The 22,196-nt window shown below is 53.6% G+C and overlaps 1 protein-coding gene across 12 annotated transcripts in view; it reads left to right on the forward strand.

Annotated features, from left to right (window-relative positions):
* Nucleotides 1-22,196, forward strand: part of ARHGAP8 (Rho GTPase activating protein 8) — a 71,924-nt gene that overhangs the window by 36,647 nt on the left and 13,081 nt on the right. For 10 of the 12 annotated variants that reach the window (XM_023631380.2, XM_070254409.1, XM_070254403.1 and 7 more), the window contains 4 exons: nt 587-673; nt 6,059-6,157; nt 7,407-7,517; nt 20,979-21,052. In XM_023631380.2, coding sequence (XP_023487148.1) covers nt 587-673; nt 6,059-6,157; nt 7,407-7,517; nt 20,979-21,052 — 371 coding nt within the window. The remainder of the gene's footprint in view (nt 1-586; nt 674-6,058; nt 6,158-7,406; nt 7,518-20,978; nt 21,053-22,196) is intronic. The other 2 variants (XM_070254404.1, XM_070254406.1) reach the window with 1 other exon arrangement.

A 22,196-nucleotide genomic window follows, 5' to 3' on the forward strand; every position in this document is an offset into this window, starting at 1 on the left:
GCCCAGCCCCCTCCCCTGCCCAGAGCTCCACCAGCACCACAGGCAGTGGCTCGAGGGCCAGACTGTTTCCTGAGAGATGTGCATACAGTTGACTTCGCAGCCTGTTTGCGCCCTGTCCGTGTCCTGGCTTCCTCCGCTTTTCCTTCTTCAGAGTCCTTTCGAGCCCACGATGGACTGTTCCCGAGGGACGTTGGCGTCACAGGCTCAGCACAGGCAGGGGCTGCGTTTCCTGGGCGCCCTCCCCCTGACTGCCTTTGGGGTCCTGCCGTCGTCGTCTCTAGAGCCTTCGGAGAGTGTCGTGGTCTCCTGTCCTGTGTCATAGTTTTAGTTTGAGAGCTGTCCCCAAATTGCCCTCCAGTGTGTTTCTCAGCCCTGACGTGAGCAGGGGCTCTAAGCTTGCAAACTGTAAAGTGCGGTGTGCACGCCTGGCGGTGGTGGTGGCCGAGGGGCCCTGGTTTTCCCTGTCCGTGTCTGGCTCAGCGTCCTCGAGCTGGCTCTGTCGAGAAGCAGGAGGTGCTGAGACTCGGAGCTCGGCCGCGTCTCCGTGTCTCGCGCTCTGAAAGCGCCCCCCGCCTTCCCTCTGCAGGTACAAGAAGAGCCTGAAGGCCCTGTACGTCGTGCACCCCACGAACTTCCTCAAGGTCCTGCGGACGCTCTTCAAGCCCCTCATCAGGTATGCGGCGCCGGCCAGCGTCTTGCTGGGGTGGGAGGCCCCATCCTCCTCCGGGCACTGCGAGGTCCGGTCTCGGGGGCGTCTGTGTGTCTGGGGTACCCTGCTCATCCGGTGGGCTGTGGCGGTAACAAGGCTGGCCCGGGTTGGTGGCTGCGACCACTGGTGGTCGTGAACAGGAGCGCCGGCTCGTGACACTGGTGAGGTTTGCACCTGGTATTTTAAATCCCCCCTCAGCCTGAGCAGCCACCTTATGCACCTGTGTCGGGGTCCCCAAGACCACCCTCAGGTTCAGGGATTCACTGCAAGGGCTCACGGGAGTCAGAACAGCTGTTATACTCACGGTTGTGGTCTTTATAGAGGAAGGATCCAGACAGAATCAGCAGTGGTCACAGGTACACAGGTGGAGTTCAGGAGGAGTGGGCACAAGCTTCCAGCTGTCTCTCTGAGGATTCATGCAGACAGTGCTCAGTTCTCTCAGCAGTGATGTGTGACACAAGCAGAGAGTTTGCTCACCAGGGAGGCTCCCCCGAGTCTGGTGTCCAGGGATTTTCTTGGGGTCAGTCACTTAGACTGGGAGAGTCACATGGCTGACCTCAGTTACTCAGTCCCCAGCCTCTCTCAAGGTCAAACAGTGTGGCCCACGGCCCCGCCATCAATCACATTGTTGGCATAAATTCTGTGGTGTCACCCAGGGCACCAGGTACAGAGACACTTGTCGGGTATCACATCCCAAGGGCATAGAGGATGATTCCCAGGAGCTTGTCAAGGGCCAGTCTTTTCTTTGGAACATGCGGGGTGTGGACACCCCGAGCCTGGTGAGTCAGCTCGACACTACACAGCATCCCCATAAAAGTCCTAAGAGGCGAAGCTACAGCCTGGAAAAGTGGCGTCCTCAGTCTGCCTCCCCCACGTGCTGGCCCTTCCCACGGGACGATTCTGCCTCAGCGTCGGGCAGCGAGAGTTCAGGGGGTGGCGAGGCCGCAGGGGCATCTGCTCTTTGCCTCCCTTTTGGCCGCATGCATCAGGCACTAACTGTCACAGTGCCACATGATGGGGGATGAATCGGTGAAGAGCCCCACGGACGCGGTTACTGCACAGTGGCTTCGGCCCCGCGCCAGCCGGGGGGACGGGCTCAGTCCAGAGGGGCCCAGGTGTGCACGAGGGAGGTCAGAATACTCAAGTGGGGTGGTTGCACCCAAGACAGGAGGCTTCCCAGGGAGGAGCGTTTGAGCGCAGGGAGGCGGCACTCGAAGGCTGAGGGGGCAGGTGCGTCCCCAGAAGGGACCGTTGTCCTTCCCTGGACTCTCCATGAGTGACTCTCGCAGGCCTTTGCTGTCACCTCCTCCTCCTGCCCCTTCTCACCTCCTTCCACCTGTTGAAATGCACCCACGGTGGCTCTGGGGCGTGGTGCTGACACACGTCACTTCTTCAACCCCCACGGCCATCGTGTGAGGGGGTTGTGATGCTCCCAGGTTACAGGTGGGCAGCTGGGCAGAGAAAAGCCAAGAGCCGTGCCCAGAGTCACAGCCCTGGCCGAGCCGGGGTGCGAGCCCGGACCGCAGAGCCTGGCCCCAGCTTCTTCCCATTTCCCCAGCTGGTGCCCTGAGCTGCTCCTGCTCTGGGAAGCACCCCCCCACCCCGGCCCCCAGAGAGCACCGAGAGCTCTGGGTTCTCAGGCACCTGCCCATCTCCCCACCAGGTGGCTGCCTCCCCGAGGGCTGAGCGCCACATCTCACCCTTGTCCCTGTGTCCCTGTGTTTGTCACCGCATCCAGCTCTCAGGGCAAGCATTGGCCCCTGGGGCCTGGAGACCCTTCTGCACTGGTGTGGTCGGCGGAGTAACGGTCCCCGGTGATGTCCACACCATAACCCTCTGAGCTGTGAACATGTCACCTTTCATGACAAAAAGGCCTTTTCAGAGGGGCTCGAGGTACAGACCTTGAGATACGAGGTTGTCCTGGAGTGTCTGCGTGGCCCAATTTCGTCTCAAGGGTCCTTAGAAGAAGAGGACTTTTCCTGGCTGTGGCCAGAGGAAGAGATGTGACAGGGGAGTAGGCTCAGAGGGATGCGATGTTGCTGACCTCAGATGGAGTGCGGGGCCGCGTGCCTAGGAGTGCAGGCAGCCTCCAGAAGCTGGGAAAAGCCAGGAAAGGCTTCTCCCTTAGAGTTTCCAGAAGGAACCCGGCCCTGCCGGCCTTTGATTTGAGCCCAGTGGGACCTGCAGCCCTGTGAGGGGAGTGTGTGTGGTTTTAAGCCGGTAGGTTTGTGATCGTTTGCTGCAGCAGCCGCAGGAAGCTAATCCAACAGCCACTGTGCTGACTGCCCTCCACCTCGCTCAGCCTGCGGCCTGTCTCCAGGGCCCTGACCCTCTCCTCTCACCTAGGGAGCACGGACCTGCACACATGCACTCATGCTTATGCACGCACACATGTTCATGCACATGCATACTTACACACACATGTCCATGCATGCTCACATGCACACACACCCCGTCTGTGGTTCCCAGGTTGCTGTCCGGGGCCCAAACCCGCCTCCCTAGCCTTCGTTCTCTGGGCCAGCTCTGGCACTTGGCGAGGAACTTCTGGCGTGCCAGTGTGAGACGTGGCTCCTGGAGGAACCCTGCGCTCTGCAGATGCCAGCAGCCGCGTGCTTCGGCGCGGGCAGGCTGAGCGGTCACCCCTTTGGGGACGGACTTCTTCTGGGGTGCTCTGGGACACCCTTCCTGTTGATAAATCCTGCTGAGACTCCCCCAAGCAGAGCGAGAAGTCGTGGGAGGCCTAAGTCTCACCTCCCAGGGCTGAAGGCTGTTGGAGAGGTGGGGGCAGCCCGGACCCGGAGCTGCTCCGTCAGGGGGTCGGCCGTTCCTCCCACCCCGTCGCCCACACTCATTCCCGAGAGCCTGAGCTGGCGGCCGAGAGTGGGTCGGGTCAGATACGATGCTCAGGCCTGTGGGCCCCGCGCGAGGATCCCTGGAGCGGCGGCCTCGGCAGCTCCCATTTAATCCGGGAGAGACCTTGCGGCCACAGAGACTCCCTGCCGGTGGTGCTGCCTCCTGGTGCGTGCGCTGCAGACCGCGCGGGGAAGGTGGGACTTCACTCCTCTGTTTCCTTGTGTTTGACCAGCACCAGCGTGCCCGTGGGTATTTGACACAGCGAGAAAGCCGGTCCTGGTTAGCCTGCTGCCCCAGCAGACAGCTCGCATAGTCCTCTGTTATGGGCGTTGTCATCCTTCTTGGAAAAGCTCTAAGAATTCTAGAAGCCTCTAAAATTCTTCTTGGAAAAAACCCACCTGTTCTTGCCGTGTTGCAGCCTGGATGAGGTGGTGGCTCTGGAGCCAGACATCCTGGGCTTGACTCTCTGCTGCCCCTGACCATCCATTACCCTGGGCAAGAGATGCAGCCTCTCTCTGCCTCAGTTTCCCCATGTGGCTGATGACGCTGCTTAAGTCATTCTCTTGTAATGACAGTTCGCTGACTTGATACGTGTAGCGTGTCTGGGACAGGGCCTGCCCGGCACTAGCAAATGCTCGCTGTTAGCTGCTAGTGTTGTTTTCAAAAAAATTATGTTCCTTTTGTGATTAATTTAATTGCAATATCTTATGCACCTTATGTGCCAGGCACCCCAGAACAATGCTGTGGAGTCAGCTGTATTTTCCCTATTCCAAAAGAGAGGAGTTGATGCTCACAGAGGTTAAAGAGTTGCCTGAGGTCACACAGCAGGTGAGGACTGGGGCTAGGATTCCAACTCAAGCGTGTGTGGTTCTGCCCTTTATCCTGCCTCAGGTGTGGGCGTAAGTGGGTGCTGGGAGAGGACTGCCACTTGTCGGCTGTCACATGGCTGCGCATGTGAGCCCTGGAGTCCTCCCTTGAAAGTGGACGCAGTGGACAAGCGCAGCGGCTCCAATGCCAACACATGAGGGTCCCAGGCCAGCCCACACCTGCTGCCTCAGACCCTCTGGAGGGAGGCCTGGCGGTTCCGCTGCCCTCCTGGGTTGGGAGCCCCTGGACGGGCTCCCCGAGGCCCTTTCTGGGCTGGAAGAGGTGGGAGCAGGTAGGTCCCCGCTCACCTCTGCAGGGTCTGGTGTCCAGCAGGTGCACGGCCGGCTGGAGGGGGCGGCAGACACGCAGAGAGGAAGTTGAGGGGGCTCCTGTGTGGGCAGGGCTGGCACGAGGGCCCCCTGCAGCTCTGGAGCTGCCGCCTCTGTCCTCGCAGGTGGTTCATACCTACTGGCCAGACCCCTCTAGCCGCTCAGTGCCAGCGGCTGGGGCCTGGCACCCGGTCTGATCCGCCCTCATCCACTAGAGGGAGCCGGTGCTCGCGGCTTGGGATCAACAGCTTGGGTCCGGTCGTCCGAGGCCCTGGGGGCCTCGGGATCTGCGGGGCAGCTCGGAGCCTGCGCTTGCAACACGGCGTCATGCCCTTGGGAGTTCGTTAAGGCTGCATCTCGTGCTGAGTGTTCGTACCACACACATAAAAGCAGAGGACGCGAGGAGGAGGCCTCTGGAGGTGGTGGCTGTGCTGTCGCCCTGATTGTGATGGTGTCACGATGCACACGTGCGTCCGAGGTCATCAAACTGTGTGCACGAAACACGCCCAGCTCTGTGCACATCGATTACTCTTCAACGAACCTGTCAACCACAGGGCAGACAGGGGGTGACCGTTTATGGGGGAGCGGGCGCTGAGCGCGTGTTTTACTGCTCACACATCGGATCCTCGTGTTCTGATGCAGTTGGGGAAACTGAGGCTCATGAACAGTGATGGTCTCAGGTAGTTTAGTCTCCCGGGGTTGGACAGTGGACTGATTTATGTAAATAGTCCCGCTTGGGAGGGAGAACCCTGTTTTCCTGGGGGACCTGAGGCCCTGAAGAGTGGGTGGATTGGTTCGGCCAGGGCTTGGCTCCACTCTGCTCCCCCATCATGGTCCCCAGGGTGACACCCTCCTGGAGAGAAGCTGAGTGTCTTCTTCGGTCCCTGCAGTAACGAGGGATTGATACGGTCCTGGGACCCTTGCAGAGAGAGGGGATGGCAAAATGGGGAGCCGCGGGCCTTCCGAGCCCCCTCCTTGTGCCCCGGGAAGGGCTCCCTGCTCCCACGCTCTCTCCTCTATCTATGCAAATTCACAGTGGATTCAAATTGGAGGCAGATATTTATTTTTATGCAAATGAGGCTCGAGAGTGCTCGGTGCGTGGAGGTCTCAGGAAAGCGGAATGTCTGCGGACGTGCGCTGCTTCCGTTATTCTCTGGCTTTAAGTTGTGTCAGCGTTTACGTTTCTTAATATGAAAAATGCCGGCATTGTTCCTCCAGTTCGCCTGCTGCTCGCCCCTCCCCCGGGCCCCAGGCCTCTCTGTTGCCACCTAATCGTTTTTATCTTCTTCTGCTTTTTTAGTCACAAGTTTGGGAAAAAAGTCACCTATTTCAACTATTTGAGTGAGCTCCGTGAACACCTCAAATACGACCAGCTGATCGTCCCGCCCGAGGTTCTGCGGTGAGTGAGACCCTGTTCCCGGATGCGGGGACCACCCCTTGGCATGGCTGTGGGTCCTGGTCCGGTCCCGTCAATGTGGAAGGCTTACGTTCCAGGCGTGGGCCCGGCCAGATCCGAATCTGCGGCATGGACCGACACCCGCAGTGGAAGCTGCTAACTGTAGACTCAGGGATGGGCCCGGAAGGCTGTGCACGGACGGGACGTTTGCTCTCCCGCCGTCGCAAAACGGAAGTAACAAAATCAGCCGTGATGGTAACCGCCGTTCTCTGCCTTACTGTTTATCATTTTCGCTTTTGAGCAGAGAATTAGGGGAATTTCTCGGGTGTGTGGATAACACCGTACGGAATGCAGTGTCCTCAGGCTCGCCACAGGTGCTCTGGGCAACGCCCCAGCTGGTGGCTTTTGCTGAGAGTCTGGTTAGTGTGTCAGCTGCTTTATTTTATCCGGCAGTGGGGGTCCCCAGTCCGACAGTCTCTCATGGGGGGTCAGGTGAGCAGAGGGGGCCCAGGAGGGCGTGTGGCCGGCCCTGGCCTCCCAGCCAGCCCATGGGCAGGGCCCAATCCAGCCCGGTCCCTGACCTCCTGCCTGGGCATCCTCTGCCCTTTGCGTCTCCCTTCCTGGGGGCTCTTTAGAAGAAGCAGGGCCCTCGCTGAGCTGCGTAGGTGAGGTCGGCAGCCTTCCAAGGGGAGTAGAGATGGTGAGCTGCCTCCGGGTGCCAAGTCACACACCAGATGCTGAGGATATGGGGCTGTGTAGGGAGTGGCCCTGCCCTCGGGATGCTCCTGGGTCGTCGGGGCCACAAGTCAGTGAAGATCAGGGGAGGGGACTAGTGGAGAGGCGACAGTAGGGAAGGCTTCCAGGAGGAGGTGGCTCCTGACCTGAGCTGCAGAGGGACACTTGGCAGGATCGAGAGGCTGGGAAAGGGTGTTTCCACAGAGTGAAGCCCCTGTGCAGACACACATGGGGGAAGTGTTGGCTGGGAGTTGACAGCAGAGACTGGACCTTTGAGGGGGGCCCAACTACCCTTGCTGGCTTTGTGTGAGCACCCCCCAGCAAAGGGGACTGCGAGTGTCTGCGTGCACGCGTGTGTGTGTGAGATGGTGGCATGGCACATGGGCCCAGAAGGGTGAGACTGGGGCATCCTACATGGTCATGGAGCGTCCAGCGCCTGGCCCACCTGGAGGCGGCCCCCCGGGCCCGAAGCTTCCCTGGCCGTGCGGTGAGGGCCATGCTTCTGCCGTGTCCGCAGGTATGACGAGGAGCTCCGGCAGCTACACAGGGGCCGGCCACCCCCTCCCGCCAGGACGCCACCGCCGCGGCCCCCCCTGCCCACCCAGCAGTTCGGCGTCAGCCTGCAATAGTAAGTGAGCCGGGACGTGGCCTGCTCAGACGTGGCCCACCCAGGACATGGCCTGCTCAGGACACACCTGCTGGGACGTGGCCTGCTCCTGTCTCCTCCGTGGGGCCATAGGATGCTTCTGTGTCCAGAGAGGTGTCCCCAGACCTGGGCCTTCAGCACCCACTTAACCCTGCGGGGCGTCTGAGGCGTGAGTAAGGTCACGCGGGCTGGAGCACCTGCCGCTCCATGTGTGTCTGTGCGCCCGGGTGTGGGGGCCCTGACGGTGGGCAGAGGGCCGGGACTGAGTTCTCATCATAGCTTTTGTCACGGCTGCTCACAGGCTGTTCTGACTCCTGACCTCCAGGCCACGGCCGGGACACCTCCCACTGCCTTCGAAGTGAAGTGTGGCCGTGGGCCCTGCTCTGGCCACGACACAGGAGCCGCTGGGGGCGGGTGACGTGGGGAGGGGGCTGGGAGCTGGTGTGCAGTTCGCCTCTCGTGGTGACGTGAGCCGGGCGATGGCGCCTCGCCAGCCTGCATCCCTGAGTGACCACAGCGTGCCGCCCCCGACACCCTCGCCGGGCGTGGAGCACAAGCGAGGAAGAATCTGTTGGGCTCAGGGGCTGAGATTCAGGGGCTGTTGTCACTGCAGCACATTCTGTCCTTCCTGACTGCTCCCACCCCTGATTAGCCACATGACCTTGAACTCACTCCCCCTTCGACTTGTTTCCTTATTTCTGAAATGGATGAGCTATGTGACACGATCTTTAATCTTTAATGACTTCTTGTAATGGATTCAGGGCCACCCATGCAGGCCAATTTCATCTCTTTTAAGACCCATCTCAGTGGCACCTCCTCCAGGCAGCCTTCCTTGATGCTCTAGACTGCATACAGGGCCCTCCACCATTGCAGCCCCTTCCGGGCAGGCTGCCACGGGAGCCTCTCCAGCTGTTTCCCCTCTTGTCAGGGAGCTCCTTGTCCCTCTGTGTATCCTCTGCTTCCGGGAGGAGGCCTGGCACCGAGGCACCGGGAACATCGGAAGACACAGGAGGTGTTTTATCCCCAGCCGTGTACCCGGAAACCGGGGCCTGGAGAGCCATTTTCCCCGTTCCGCTTAAGTTCGTCATTTCTTTTGGAAATTTGCATGTGATTTCTTTTCTTACGTAAAAATCTGATGACCTTTAAGACCCATGGTGGACCTTGAAACACTTTGAAAGGCTGAGAATGGAGAAGGCTCTGGGGAGTGTCCGGGGCCACGGGGTTGGGGACGCCGACCTGACACCCCAGACTTGTCACTTGTCCTTCCTGAGGCCTCTGGGTGCGGGGACTCCTCATTGTCCCCTCTCATGGGCTCTGGGGCTGCAGGGGAGACAGACACGGCCCTGGGGGGTCCTCTTTCTTCTTTACCTGGAGTGAAGCAGGGCAGGGTATGGCAGGCAGAATGGTGGCCCCAAGGGCGTCCACGTCCTGATCCCTGGAACCTGTCACCATGCATGCAGGAAGGGACTTTGTGATATGATTAAGTTAAGGATCTTGGTAGGGAGAATTACCCTGGGTTATCCGAGGGGCCCAGTGTCATCAGAGGGGTCCTCATGAGAGGCGGGAGGAGGGTCAGCGTGAGAGGAGACGTGAGGGTGGAAGCAGGAAGCAGAGGTTGGAGTGATGTGGGGCCGTGAGCCCAGGAGCGCGGGCGGCCTCTCGGAGCTGGGGGAGGCAAGGAATGGATTCCGTCCCGGAGCCTCCGGGAAGAACGCAGCCCCGCCGACCCGCTTGACACTTCTGACAGCGCCAGAAGTGTGAGAGAATAGATCCTGTGGTTTGAACCGCTAAGTTGATGATGATTCGCTATACGGCCGTAGGAAGCTGACACGGGCAGTGAGGGGTGCGTGGCTGTGGCTGTGTGGGGACGGGAGATGTGCAAAAACCCTGTTCCCGGAGCCTCTGGAGTCTCCTGCCTGTGAACCCAATGAGAGCGGAGGGAGGGGGCCTGGGTGGTGGAGCCGAGGAGGGGGGCGTGCAGGGATGGAGGTGGGGCTGGGCGCCTTGGCTGTGTCACAGCAGCCAACGATGGACCGTCGTTTTCCAGAACTTTCCACAGTGATGGGCATGGTCTGCACTGTCCGTGTGTGGCTACTGAGCACTTGAAACGTGGCTAGTGCAGTGGAGGCGGTGGGGTTCTAACTTTGTTTAAAAGCACAGCTCTAGGCTCTTGGATTTCACCACTGGACGCACACACGGTGGTGTTCCCTTCAAGGGTGAGCGCCCAGCCAGGGCAGTGTGTGTTCAAATACAGTGTTCCCCCAAGTGTGCCGGGAGCCGAAGGTACCAACGGCACTTCCTTTTCCTTTTTAAAACATCGTAAAACCATGCTGTTTGACCCCTGTGTGTGGGTGTGACCCAGCACCCCTACGCCGCCTGGAAGGCTGGGCGGGGATGCACCTGCAGGGACCGTGGACCCCTTTGGGGGCACCACTATGAGCTAAGCTCAAAGACGAGGGTCCCAGGAGGCCCCACCGGAGGCTCCAGGATTTTCCAGCCACCAGGAGACCCTTTTACCAAAGTTTCTGAGGCTCCCGTTGTTCGGCCCGTCCTGAGGTTCTGCTGCACAGACGTGCTCTTGGTGTGTTCTCAGGCACAGGGGTCCTTGGGTGGCCCTGGCTGAGGCCGCTGGCATTCCTGCCGTCCAGAAGCAGTTCTGTCTCATTATTGTCTAATAAAGCTTTAAAGATGAAAAACGGGCTGGCCTGGTGGCGCAGTGGTTAAGTTCGCCTGCAGTGGCCCGGGGTTCACAGGTTCAGATCCTGGGTGCAGACCTAGCACCGCCCATCAAGCCATGCTTTGGCAGCGTCCCACATAAAATAGAGGAAGATTGTCACAGTTGTTAGCTCGGGGACAATCTTCCTCACCAAAAAAAAAGAAGGAACAAAAGCCAACTCATGAAATTCGAAAGCCATCTACCTGAGTACAGTTTGGGGGAAATTGTTAGTAATGTGTCAGTTCTGTTGACTCTGTGAAGTCACCAGGGGCCCCTTGGGCCTGTATTTTGAGCAGCTGTCTTTCAAGATGTGACCTGTCCAGCATTTGAAGTCCATAGCCGCTGGTTAGTAGATCAAGACAGATACTAGAAGTGTCCATTAGAAAGGCCGTGGTTCTTCAGGCTGGTTGTACCTGTCAAACCGGTTCCTCGCGTCTTTGGGAACGGTGGGCGTCACTGGCCAAGCCTTGACAACGTCCTGTGTGCTCCTGTGTGCGCCACTTGGGGAGCTGGTCTGTGCCTCTTTAAATTACCATTGTGTGCTGTTTCACAGCGAATGACTGTAATAAAATGGCAATAGACGTATTAAATAAAGCACCAAATACGTAATTTGTTTGGCCTGTGAATGAATGAAAGTCATTAAAATTCATAAGCAAATCTATTCACAAATGTTAATTCATGGAGTTCAAAAGCGCGCAGCAGAAGCTGTCACCTCCGAACGAGATAATGAGGTTCATAGATGAGCGGGAGTCAGAGATTCACAAGATGCCCGCTTGCCTGCCGTCCCTGAAGAGGGAGCGTGGGAGCAGCCTGTGCGTTCTGCACGCCCTCCCTGGGCAGCTGTGGGGGATTGGAAAGTCAGAGGTGGGGCCTCCTCAAGCGGAGGGGGGGACGCAGGTCGAGTCGCAGCTCTGGCACTTCCGAGCTTTGGGACGTCAAGCTAGTGACTTAACTTCTGGCCCTGGTTTCTTTCCCTGTAACTGGAGTGGAAACTCTGCCCTTGTCCCCCTCCAGGGCCAGAGGGCCTTAAGAACAGGGTGTGCAGACAATGTGAGCCAGCTCCTGCTGCCCAGCTGCCCTACCCTTATTCCTCCTTTATAGTCCCCTCCTCCAGGAAGCTCTCCCTGATGACTCCACACAGATGGGGATCGTTTGTTGAAAACACTATTCTTTTCCCCGTTGAATTGCCTTGGCACCCTTGTCAAAAACTAATTGACCCTAAACGTGAGGGTTTATTTCTAGCTCAATTCTATTCCATTGATGTGTGTGCTGGCACCATTCTATCTTTATTACTGTAGTTTTGTAGTAAGTTTTGAAATTGGGAAGTGTGAGTCTTCCAACTTCGTTCTTTTTCAAGATTGTTCTGGCTGTTCTGGGTCCCTTGAATTTCCCTGTTGATTTTAGCTTGTCGATTTCTGCAAAAAGGCCACTGAGATTTCAATAAGGATTTTGTTGTCTCTCTAAATCAATTTGGGAAGTATTGCCATCTTAGCACGATTGTCTTCCAATCCACGACAGGGGATGTCTTTCCATTTATTTGGATCTTTTAAATTTCTTTCAATGATGTTTTGTAGTTTTCAGTATACCAGTTTTGCACTTGTTTTGTTAATTTTCAAAGTATTTTATGTTTTGTGATGCTGTTGTAAATGGAATTGTTTTTCTTAATATCTCTCTTCGCTTGTTCGTTGCTAGTGTATAGAAATGGAGTTGATTTTTGTATACTGATCTTATATCCCGCAACCTGGCTGAACTCATTTATTAGTTCTAATAGATTTTTTTTGTGAAATGTTTTAGTATTTTCTATATGCAAGATCATGTCATCTGCAAATAGAGACAGTTCACGTCTTCCTTTCAAAGACCTGGATGGCTTTTATTTCTTTTTCTTGCCCGATGGCACTGGCCAGAGCTCCAGTGCAGTGTTGCCTAGAAGTGATGAGAGCAGGTGTCCTTGTCTTCTCCCTGATCTTACTGGGGAGTGGTTTCGTCTTGCACATTACGTGTGATGTCAGCTGGGAGTTTTTCGTAGATGTCCTTTGTCCGGTTGAGGAAAATCCCTTCTACTCCTAGTTTGTGAGTGGGTTTTATTTTTTTCCCATGAAAGGGTGTTTGATTTTGTCAGATGCTGTTTTCGCCTCTGTCGAGGTGATCACATGGCTTTTTTTCCCTTTACCCTATTTGTGTGGCGTATTGCACTGATTATTTTCATATGTTGCGTGAAGCTTGTATTCCTGGGATAAATCACACGTGTTCACGGTATGTCATCTTTTTTATATGTTGCTGGATTCGTTTCACTGGTATTTGGTTGAGGCTTTTGTGTCTGTGTTCTTTAGAAATACGGATCTGTGGTTTTGTTGTCCTGTGACGTCTCTGTCTGCTCTTGGTATCATTAGCCTCGTAGGATTGGGAAACGTCCCCCGTCTTCTGCTTTTTGGAAGAGTCTGTGCAGGGTTAGAGCTTAAACCTTTCAACATTTGGGAGAATTCACCGGCAGAGCCGTCTGGTCTGAGCTTTTCTTTGTGGGAAGTTTGTGATTGCTAATTCAACCTTTTTACTTGTCGTTATCTATTCAGATTTTATGTTTCCTCTTGAGTCAGTTTTGGTAGTTTGCGTCTTTCTGGGAGTTTGTCCGTTTTGTTCAGGTTTTCTAATTGGTTGGCAGACAGTTATTTGCAGTGCCCCCTTACAGGCTTTTATTTCTGTAGCATCACTAGTTATGCCCCCTCTTTCATTCCTCATTGTAGTAATGTAAATCTTCCTTTTTTTCGTAGTCAGTCTAGCTAAAGCCTTGTTAATTTTGTTGGTCTTCTCAAGGGACCAACTTTTGGTTTTGTTGATTGTCTCTATTGCTTTTCTATTCTCATTTATTTCCACTCTGATCTGATTATTTCCTTCCTTCTGCTTGTGTCGGGTTTAGTTTACTCTCCTGTTTCTAGTTTCTTAAGATGGGAGGTTTGCTTATTGATTTGAGATCTTTCTTCTTTTCGATTTAGGCATTTACAGCTATAAATTTCCCTCCAAGCCCTGCTCCAGATGCATCCCATAAGTGCTAGTATGTTGTATTTCCATTTTAATTAATCTTAAAGTATTTTTCAATTTCCCTTGGGCTTTTATCCTTGACCCCTTGGCTTTTAGAAGTCTGTTGTTAAATTTTCACGTATTTGTTATTGACTTCTCATTTCATTTCGTTGTGGTTGGAGAACTTATTTTGTGTGATTTAATTCCTTTTAGATCTATGGAGACCTGTATGATCTAACGTATGTGCTGTCCTGGGGGATGTTCCATGGGCGCTTGAGAAGAATGTGTGTTTTGCTGTTGGGTGGAGTGTTCTATATCTGCCAGGTCTCTCTGGTTTATAGTGTGGTTCCCGTCTTCTGTCTTTTCTCTTGATCTTCTTCCTGATTGTTCTGCTCGTTATTGAAAGGGGAGGACTGACATTTCCGACTGTTATTGTTATTGTTAAGTTGTTTATTTCTCCCTTCGTTTCTATCAGTTTTTGCTTTATATGTTTTGGGGCTCTGTTGTTAGGTGCATACATTTTAAAAACTCCTGGGTTTTCTTGATGGGTTGACCCTTTTTGCCATTTTGAAATGTCCTTCTTTGTCACTAGTAGAAATTTTTGTCCTGAAGTCTACTTTGTCTGATGTTGGTATAGTCACTCCGGCTCTTCTTAGTTACTGTTGGCCTGGTGTATCCTTTTTCATCCTTTTACTTTCAGCCTGGTGTCTTTTAGTGTCTCTTGTAGGCAGCATACAACTGGCTCCTGTTTCTCCCACATTCTGCCTTTGATTGGAGTGTTTCGTCCATTTACGTTTAATGTATTGCTGATAAGGTAGGACTTAGACCTGCCATTTGCCGCTTGTTTTCCATGTGTCTTACCTCTTTTTTGTCCCTCTGTTCCTCCACTACTACCCTATTTTGTGTTAAACAGATACTTCCTAGTGTGCCATTTTAACTCTCTTGTTTCTTTAAAAAAATTTTTTTTAGCATTTTCTTAGTAGCTGATGTTGGGATTAGAATTAATGTCTTAATCATAACAGCCTCATTCTGCTTAATAAGCACTTTATTTCCATAGTATTTAAACATATTGCTTGTTCCTTCTCCCCTCTTTTGTGCTGTGATTGTCATACCAGTTGCATCTTTATTTGATGCCCACTAACACGTATTTATAATTCTTGCTCTATGCAACAGCCTTTTAAATCAGGTGAGAGAGGGCAAATAATTGCAAACAATAACACATGTGCACTGTCTGTTATATTTACCTGTGGAGTTTCCTTTACCTGTGCTCCCTGTTTCTTCGTGTAGAGGTGAGAGGGTGGGTAGGTGGGAGAAGAAAGAACTAGAAGGATTGTGGAATGTTCAAACTCTTGGGAGAGGTGAGTGTCTCTCCCCACTGCCCCCCGTTCCCCATTTGGAGGAATGTGATCCGACGGTGAGCGATTCAGGGCCCTCTTTGGGCTGTTACTAGGGAGCAGGACCATGTGGCCCTGTAACTTCTGCTTCTCTCCCAGAGCCGAAGGTTTCAGCTGAGCCGGGACCCACTTGGCAAGGAAGAGAGGCTGAGCGCCTGGCTTTCTCTTCTCTTTCCCTGCGTGCTCAGGATACACTTGTCTTAGCCTCCTGTGCTGTGTGGCCGTCCAGAGAGCCTAGATGCTGACATTTGGGAGTGGCCTTGGGGTGGGCAGTGGGCTTCCTTAGGCTCTGGTTCTAGGTCATGTGAGCCAGCCAGACTTGCCAGAGCCTCGTACCCCATTAGAGTTTGGGGGACAGGTCTGGCTGATGATACAAAACCGTTCCTTGTTCCTCATTCGCCTCCCACAGAGGGCCAGCTGTGCAGAAGTGGGATCGTAGCCTTCCGGGGCCTTGTCACCACCTCCCCGCACCCCTGCCTCACACCAAGCCCCCAACTCAAAATACAAGCCTGTGGTCTGCTCCAGGTACGAGGGCTTGGCAGTCAGCCTTTGATCTGAACTCTAGGCTGTGTGACTTCAGATAAAATAATTTGCCTCTCTGACTCTCAGTTTTGTTCTCTATAAAAACGGGGCAGCATGGTGAAGCCAACAGGCCTAGTAGCGTGCCTGGCGCACAGTAGGTCCCCAGTGCACCGTGGTTCCTGTGATGTTCACACACACTGCCCAGTTCTGTCAGCACCTGGGCCCTCCTGGCTGACTTTGTGGCCGAGACCTTTGCAGGTCGGTGATGTGAGCTGCAGCCATCCAGCCCATTTCATAAATCGAGAGGGGACAGAGACGAGTGACCATCTCAGGGCGGGGAGGGCCTGGTGCCCGGCGAGGCGGGCCTGCTCCACACTCCCCATTGTCGCTGCAAAGTCAGGTTGCCCTCCCTTCTCCTCGTCCCTGCTGTTTTTAAAAAGCCACAGTCTCTCTTGATCTGTGCATTCTTGCATACAAAACCAGGGAGAAACATGCTCAGAATTACTCTATGCGTGTCTCCTGAGGGGAGTGGCTACAGGGAAGAATTATGTGCTGAGAAACCCCAGTGCCGCGAGGGAGGCAGGTGGCTGGCCAGGAGCCACTGACCTGCAAGTTACCCTGGACCTCCGAGAGCCCCCGCCTGGGTGCACCTTGGAACTTTAGATCCGAATGTGGGTCAATCCAGTCCACACATCCTCGTGGAGACCTGGCCCCGACCCGTGCACATGGCGGTGCATGGGGAGGCACATGGTGTGCTAGGGTTCTCCGCTGCCCAGGGCATCCCCACCCAGCCAGAAAGCGCCGGCATCTTTCGTCCCAAGTCCCCGGGGGTAATTGTCATTCTCTGCAGTGCCTCTGTCAGGCCGTTGAGCAAGCCAGCAAGTAGGGGATGGGGAGGGGAGGAGGAATCCAAATTGTGGGTTTCTGCTCTATCGAGAGTGGTAATTTAATTAATGCCAGGGTCCCCGTTCTGCGTTAGCTGCGAGAGGCGCAGGCTGGGTGTTGGTGCCCCTTACATGCGTGGGCAGAGGAAAGCAGGCCAGACTGGGGGCCCTGGGACTTCGGGCAGATCCCCCACAGCTGAGACCTCAGGTTCTCTTGATCCTGTAGGCCTCTTCCTGCTTTTAAGAAACAAAATATCAGCTGAGCTCTAGGCAAAGGGGTCTTTTATTAGCTTGTCGCGATCACAGCTCATCGGTGTCCGGCGTGTTCTGTAGGCCTTGGTTGGGCCCCCTCCCCAGAAACAGTAACCACCCTGAGTTCGGAATCAGCAGACCCAGGCTCTCGAGCTGTGTGACTCTGGGCATCACCACACCCTGCAGGACCTGTTTCCCCATCTGTGAAATGGGCCACCGGTCTCTGGCCTGGCAAGTCCATCAGCCCTGGCATCCTAATGATTTTAATTATTAGTACCTTTGACTTACAGCTGCACAGAGCCTTTCACATCCCTCATGGTTTATTTGCATATAAACCCCAGAGGGAGACTGCCAGCATCTCAGCTTTCCAGATGGGGAAACTGAGGCTGGAGAGGATAAGACTGGCTAGGGGTCACCCAGCTCCTAAGGGCAAGGCCAGCACTTGCCCGGGCCTGACTGGCTCCCAGAGGAAGCAGGGAGGAGGGAAGAGCCTGCAGCCTTGGAGGATCCTGGGAGAAGACCGTCCATCATGTTCCTCCCTCCCCAGGGACGCAGAGGGGACCACCTGGACACTGCTTGGGCCCCAGGCCACCTCCTCCCTAATACGGGGACACACAGGGCAGGGGCAGGGAGGGTCTCACCCACGTTCTCGTGGCAGCACGACCCAGTGAAGGCAGTGATGGTCCTCAGGGCCCTTTGCCAACTGCAGTGTTGTTCCGTGTCCCGGACACACAGCTTCAGCAAAAGAGAAATCACCAAAAAACCCAAGTTTCCATCGAGATCAGGACATGCAAAGGTCTATTGTTGCTGTTGGTGAAGGTTTAAGTATTGTTCACCTGGACCAAATGTTTGAGTCCTCTGTAAATCTTGGAAGAAAAGGCAAAGCAGAATTAGTATCATATACACCTGACGAATTGCTGCAAAGAGCACAGATTTAAATCAAGGCCCGCCTTGCCTCCAGCCCTGTCACCTCCGGGCTGCGGGACCTTGATGTGGTCACCTGGCCTCTCCCAGCGTCCACCTCCGGTCTCTCATTTGGGCTACTGAAATGGCAACATAAATTAAATAGATGATACACTAGAGCGGAGAGTCCAGGCTCGGACTCGTGGGTCTGAGTCCTGGCCCCGTCCGTTCATGACCGTGTCTTCTGGGGATAACTGTTGTGTGTCGCAAATTCCCCAACACTTGGCAGCTTCAGACAACAGCCATTTTATTACGTCTCTTGATTTCTGTGGGCCTGGAATTTGGGTGGAGCTCAGCCAGGCAAATTTGCTCTGTGGCATTGGCAGAGGTCACTCGGTGGTGTCCCGCTGGCAGCCTGGCTGGTCAGGACGGTCCAAGGTGCTGCCTCTTGTCCTGGCGCTTGGCAGGGACGGCTGGAGGCCATCAGAGGACCCAGCGTGAATCTCCTCCTCCCATTATCTGCTAAATGTCTACTGTTTACTGTGACTCGGGGCCCGTGTGGGACGCTGGCTTTGAAGAGAGAGACCAGACACAGGTCTTGCGTATTCATCCTGCATCATTTCCTTGGGATGAACTCCTAGGAACAGCTTTACAGGATCAAAGGATGTGGCCATCTTTAAGGTTTCGGGCACATGTTGTGGAATTACCCTCCAGAAAGGTCGTGTGCTTCGTAGAGCCTGAAGCCAGGGGTCACAGCCACGCCTCTGGGCTGGCCCCTCTCACCCTGGAACTCAGAGGCTCCAGGAGGGAGGCGGACACCTCCTTCTCCCCATCAGACCCTCCCTCACCTCCTAGAAGACACTCTCTCCTGTACTCAGTGCCATCCCCCTCAAGCCTTTGGCTGAGTGCTGTTGTGTTCGAACTGTTTCTATATGAGAGGAAATGAAAAGCACCACCGGAAAGTAATAGGCCAGAAGACCCTCAGAGCTCACACAGGGCTGGGGATGGTAAGGGTCCCCCAGCTAAAGTGGAAAGACTTTAATACTCAAGGCGTTGGGTGGAGTCCCCAGAAAGGTGTCATTTTAGCAGTGGAGCTGAACTATCTTAGGCTACAAACTGCTCTAGACTCTCCCCAACAGAATTAGAAGCGATCCATGAAGGGATAGACCTGTTCCCAAATGGCTTAATGCACAAAGTTCATTTCCATTCAAAGGAGTACCAAAAAATCCAGCAAAAAACCATCTAAACTTTCCCGCCCCTCAAAATTATAACATGTGCACAGAAGCAGGAACACTTCCCATAACCAGGAGGAGAAGCGGTCGGTAGACGCAGACCCAGGGTGTTAGTCTAGGTTCTCTAGAGAAACAGGAGCAATAGGATAGTAACTGTAAAGAGTTGGCTCAAGTGGTATGGAGGCCAGGTCCCAGTGTCTGCAGTTGGCAAGCTGGAGACCCAGGGGAGCCGATGGTGTGGATTCCGGTCTGAGTCCGAGTCCAGAAGCAGGAGAAAACCGATGTCCCAGCTCAGAGACAGTCAGGCAGAGAGAGTGTATTCTCCCTTACTCAGCCTCTCTTCTGTTCAGGCCTTCCACGGATTGGATGAGGCCCACCCACATTAGGAAGGGCCGTCTGCTTTACTCAGTTGTCAATATCATCCCAAAACACCCTCATAGACACGCCCAGAATAGCATTTAGCCAAATAGCTGGGACCCTTGTGGCCCAGTCTAGGTGACACGTGAAATTAACCATCACATCGGGAAACGACAGAGGAAGGGATTAGCAGACAAGAACATCAAAACCACTTTTACAAAGATGGTCCGTGCATTCAAGAAGGTAGAAGAAATTGTGAACATGGGGAAGAGATATTTTTAAAAAGAATCCAATTGGAACTTGTGGAGATGAAAAATACAATTTTTAATATAAAAAGTATGCTGGATGGGGTTAACAGAAGATCAGGTTCTTCCGATCAAAGGGTAGTGAACTTGAAGACACAGCCGTAGAAATGATCCAAAATGAAGCACAAAGGCAAAAAAAACAGCTGGTGGCATCATATTAACATTACAGCCTAGTGTAAGTGTAACTGGAGTCCCAGAAAGAAGACAGACAAATATTTGAAGAAAAAATGGCCAAGTTTTTTCTAAATTTGATAAAAAACTATAAACCCACAGGTCGAAGATGCTCAATGAACCACAACTTAAGGAACATGAAAACAACACCAAGGCACATTATATTCAAATTGCTTAAAACAGTGACAAAGAGAAAATCTTAAAAATAGAGGAAAATGGCACTTTCCACACAGAGAAGCGAGAAGAGTGACAGCAGATTCTAATTGGAGAGTTGCAAGCTAGACAGCAATGGAGCAACATCTCTTAAATTTTTCAAAGTTCTCATCTTTTTAAGGGAAAAAATTGTCAACCTAAAATTCTCTACCCAGCAAAAATCTTTCAAAAATGAATGCAAAGTGAAAACTTTTTCAGATAAACAAAAGCTGAGAGAATTGCTTTCCAGCACACCTAGGCTGTGAGAAATGTTGAGAGGTTAGTCAGACAAGAAAAATGATGCCAAATGGAAATTGGGAATCCTCACAAAGGAATGAAGATTGCTGGACGTGGTAAATATATGAGTAAATAGAAAATAAATTTATTTTCTCATTTTAAGAATAGCTTTGAAAGTAAATTGACTGTTTAAACAAAAATAGTAACAAAGTAGCGTGGGGTCGGGGAGTGGAAGTATACTGTTGCAGTGTCGTTTTGGAAGTGGACTGCTGCGCTGCAATAAACAGTGTATTGTAAACTAAGGCTGCCACAGATAGAGATACGACTAGTATATTAATGGGGGGTATAATGGAATCCTAACAAATACTCAATCAGCGAAACAAAGTCGAGGAAAGAGGGAAAAAGGAAGAAAGAACAAATACCAAGTTGATAGGTTTGAATCTAGCCATACTGATGTTGTAGGGGAGGAAGAAATATCTCTCTGTCCTTCTGGGTCCTTCTGGCTGGTGTAAGAGTTAAATTGACATGAGACAGAACAACAGGGGAAAATCAAACGAGTTTAATAACATGCAGACTTGGGAGAAACCCAGGAGAACCGAGTAACTTGCCAAAATGGCCAAAGCAACCTAAACAGCATCTTCAGCTAAAGACGAAAGAGGATGTCGAGGGCAGTGGTTTGGGACTTCAAAGGGGATGAAAGCAACCCACACGGAGATGGACAAGCAAATGTTTGATAAACAAATGTTTGCAAAGACAATGGGACACGGAGAGGACTTTGACCTACTGGGCCTTGCTAGGTTCCTCCCTCTCTGCCACACCTCATTCATGTTATACTCTGGTATCTATGGTGAGAGCTCCTTCCTGGAACAGGCCTTCCGTCTTGCATTCTTTTAGGCAGTTAGGGGGAAGGTCAAAGCTTCTTCCAGAGTCTTTTGTTCTTAAAAATAATCAAGCCGAAGAGACACATTTTGGAGTAGCAAATTCTGCTCCCTTATAATAATTACATTAAATGTAAGTGTCATAAACATTTTCCAATTAAAAGAAATTCTCAGATTGGATTAAAAAAGGAAAATCTTACTGATGTTTAAAATATGAAAATATACAAGACCACCTCCTCCCTGAGGACCGTGGCTGCATCGCTCCCTCCCTGTACGGCCCCTCAGTCCTGTGTTTTCACAGGGGTGCAGAGAGGCCCAGAGCCCCGTGCTCGTCCTGATGACCCTAATACTCAGGTGAAAACTGTGGCTTTCCTTTCTCCCCCAGCCTCAAGGACAAAAACCAAGGGGAACTCATCCCCCCGGTGCTGAGGGCCACAGTGACGCACCTGCGACAGAAAGGTGAGTGACAGCTGGCTCCTGCCAGGGCTGTGACGGCTGCCGGGTGTGGACCCCATGCAGAGAGGGGGGCTGGGATGGGACGAGGCTGAGGCACCAAGGCTCCAGCTGTGGGCTCTGGACCCCGACTGTCTGGGTCTGAATCCTGGCTCCAGTGTCCTAGCTGTGTGGACTTGGGCCAGTTACTTACCTTCTCTGGGCCTCTGTCTCCTCGTCTGTCCAATGGGTTAATGATAGTACTTGATTCACAGGGTTGTGGGGGGGCCTGCATGAGGTGATGCGTGTAAGGCGTCGGACAGTGCTGGACCGTGGGAGGACCTCCGTAAAAGGGACCCTCTGCCGTGATGGATATGCTCCGTCTGCAGATGCCATCACCTGGGGGGGGGGGCACTCAGTGACTGGGAGGGGGTGAGCCTGGGGCTCCCCCAAGACGCCTCGGGCCAGAGCTCAGATCCGCGGAGAAGGTGCGTGGAGGCCAGTTTTGCCCTCACGGGAGGAAGGTCCTGCCGGGGCGCTGGCCGCCTGCCGTGTGGGTGCAGGTCCTGCAGAGCGGGGCCGCGTCACACGGGGAGGGGAGCCGCCCCTGCTGGTCTGGAGGTCTGTCCCCGTGCACCCCAGGAACTGCGTGCTCTATTGTAACAGCTTCTATGGGACAGCACCCCTCCCTGGAGGCTCCGTGCCTGTCGCTGGTCTCTGCCTTGTCGTTTGTAGCGCTTCCTGTCCTGTTGGGTATTTCAGGAACAGATCAAAGATCGTGCGTACAGCCTGAAAGCCAGAACCTGTACAGAGGGCCTTTCTTTTTCTAATGTATCAATTCCTTTATTTATTTAAAAAATAAAGCAAAAAAAAAAAAAAAGCAGCCCACAGTGGGAGCTTGGTATGTATTTGTTGAATGAATATGTGAGTTAAGCATTCACTCCTTGGACCCCGCCTGCACCCATCCCTGTCTGGACACCGGGGTTGCCAGGGTGCCCGTGACACACAGCCCGGCCTCCCGGGGGCTCACAGTCAGGACTGGGAGAGTCTCTCTGTTACATTTTCCTCCATTAAGCCATAACTGTGACAACCACAGAATGACACGGACAGGGGCGAGCTGGTCATAGAGGTCGGGGCCCTGAGCTCCGACAGCCAGGCAGGAGGGCACCGT

This window comes from Equus caballus, chromosome 28, assembly GCF_041296265.1.
Source record: "Equus caballus isolate H_3958 breed thoroughbred chromosome 28, TB-T2T, whole genome shotgun sequence".
Taxonomy (NCBI): domain Eukaryota; kingdom Metazoa; phylum Chordata; class Mammalia; order Perissodactyla; family Equidae; genus Equus; species Equus caballus.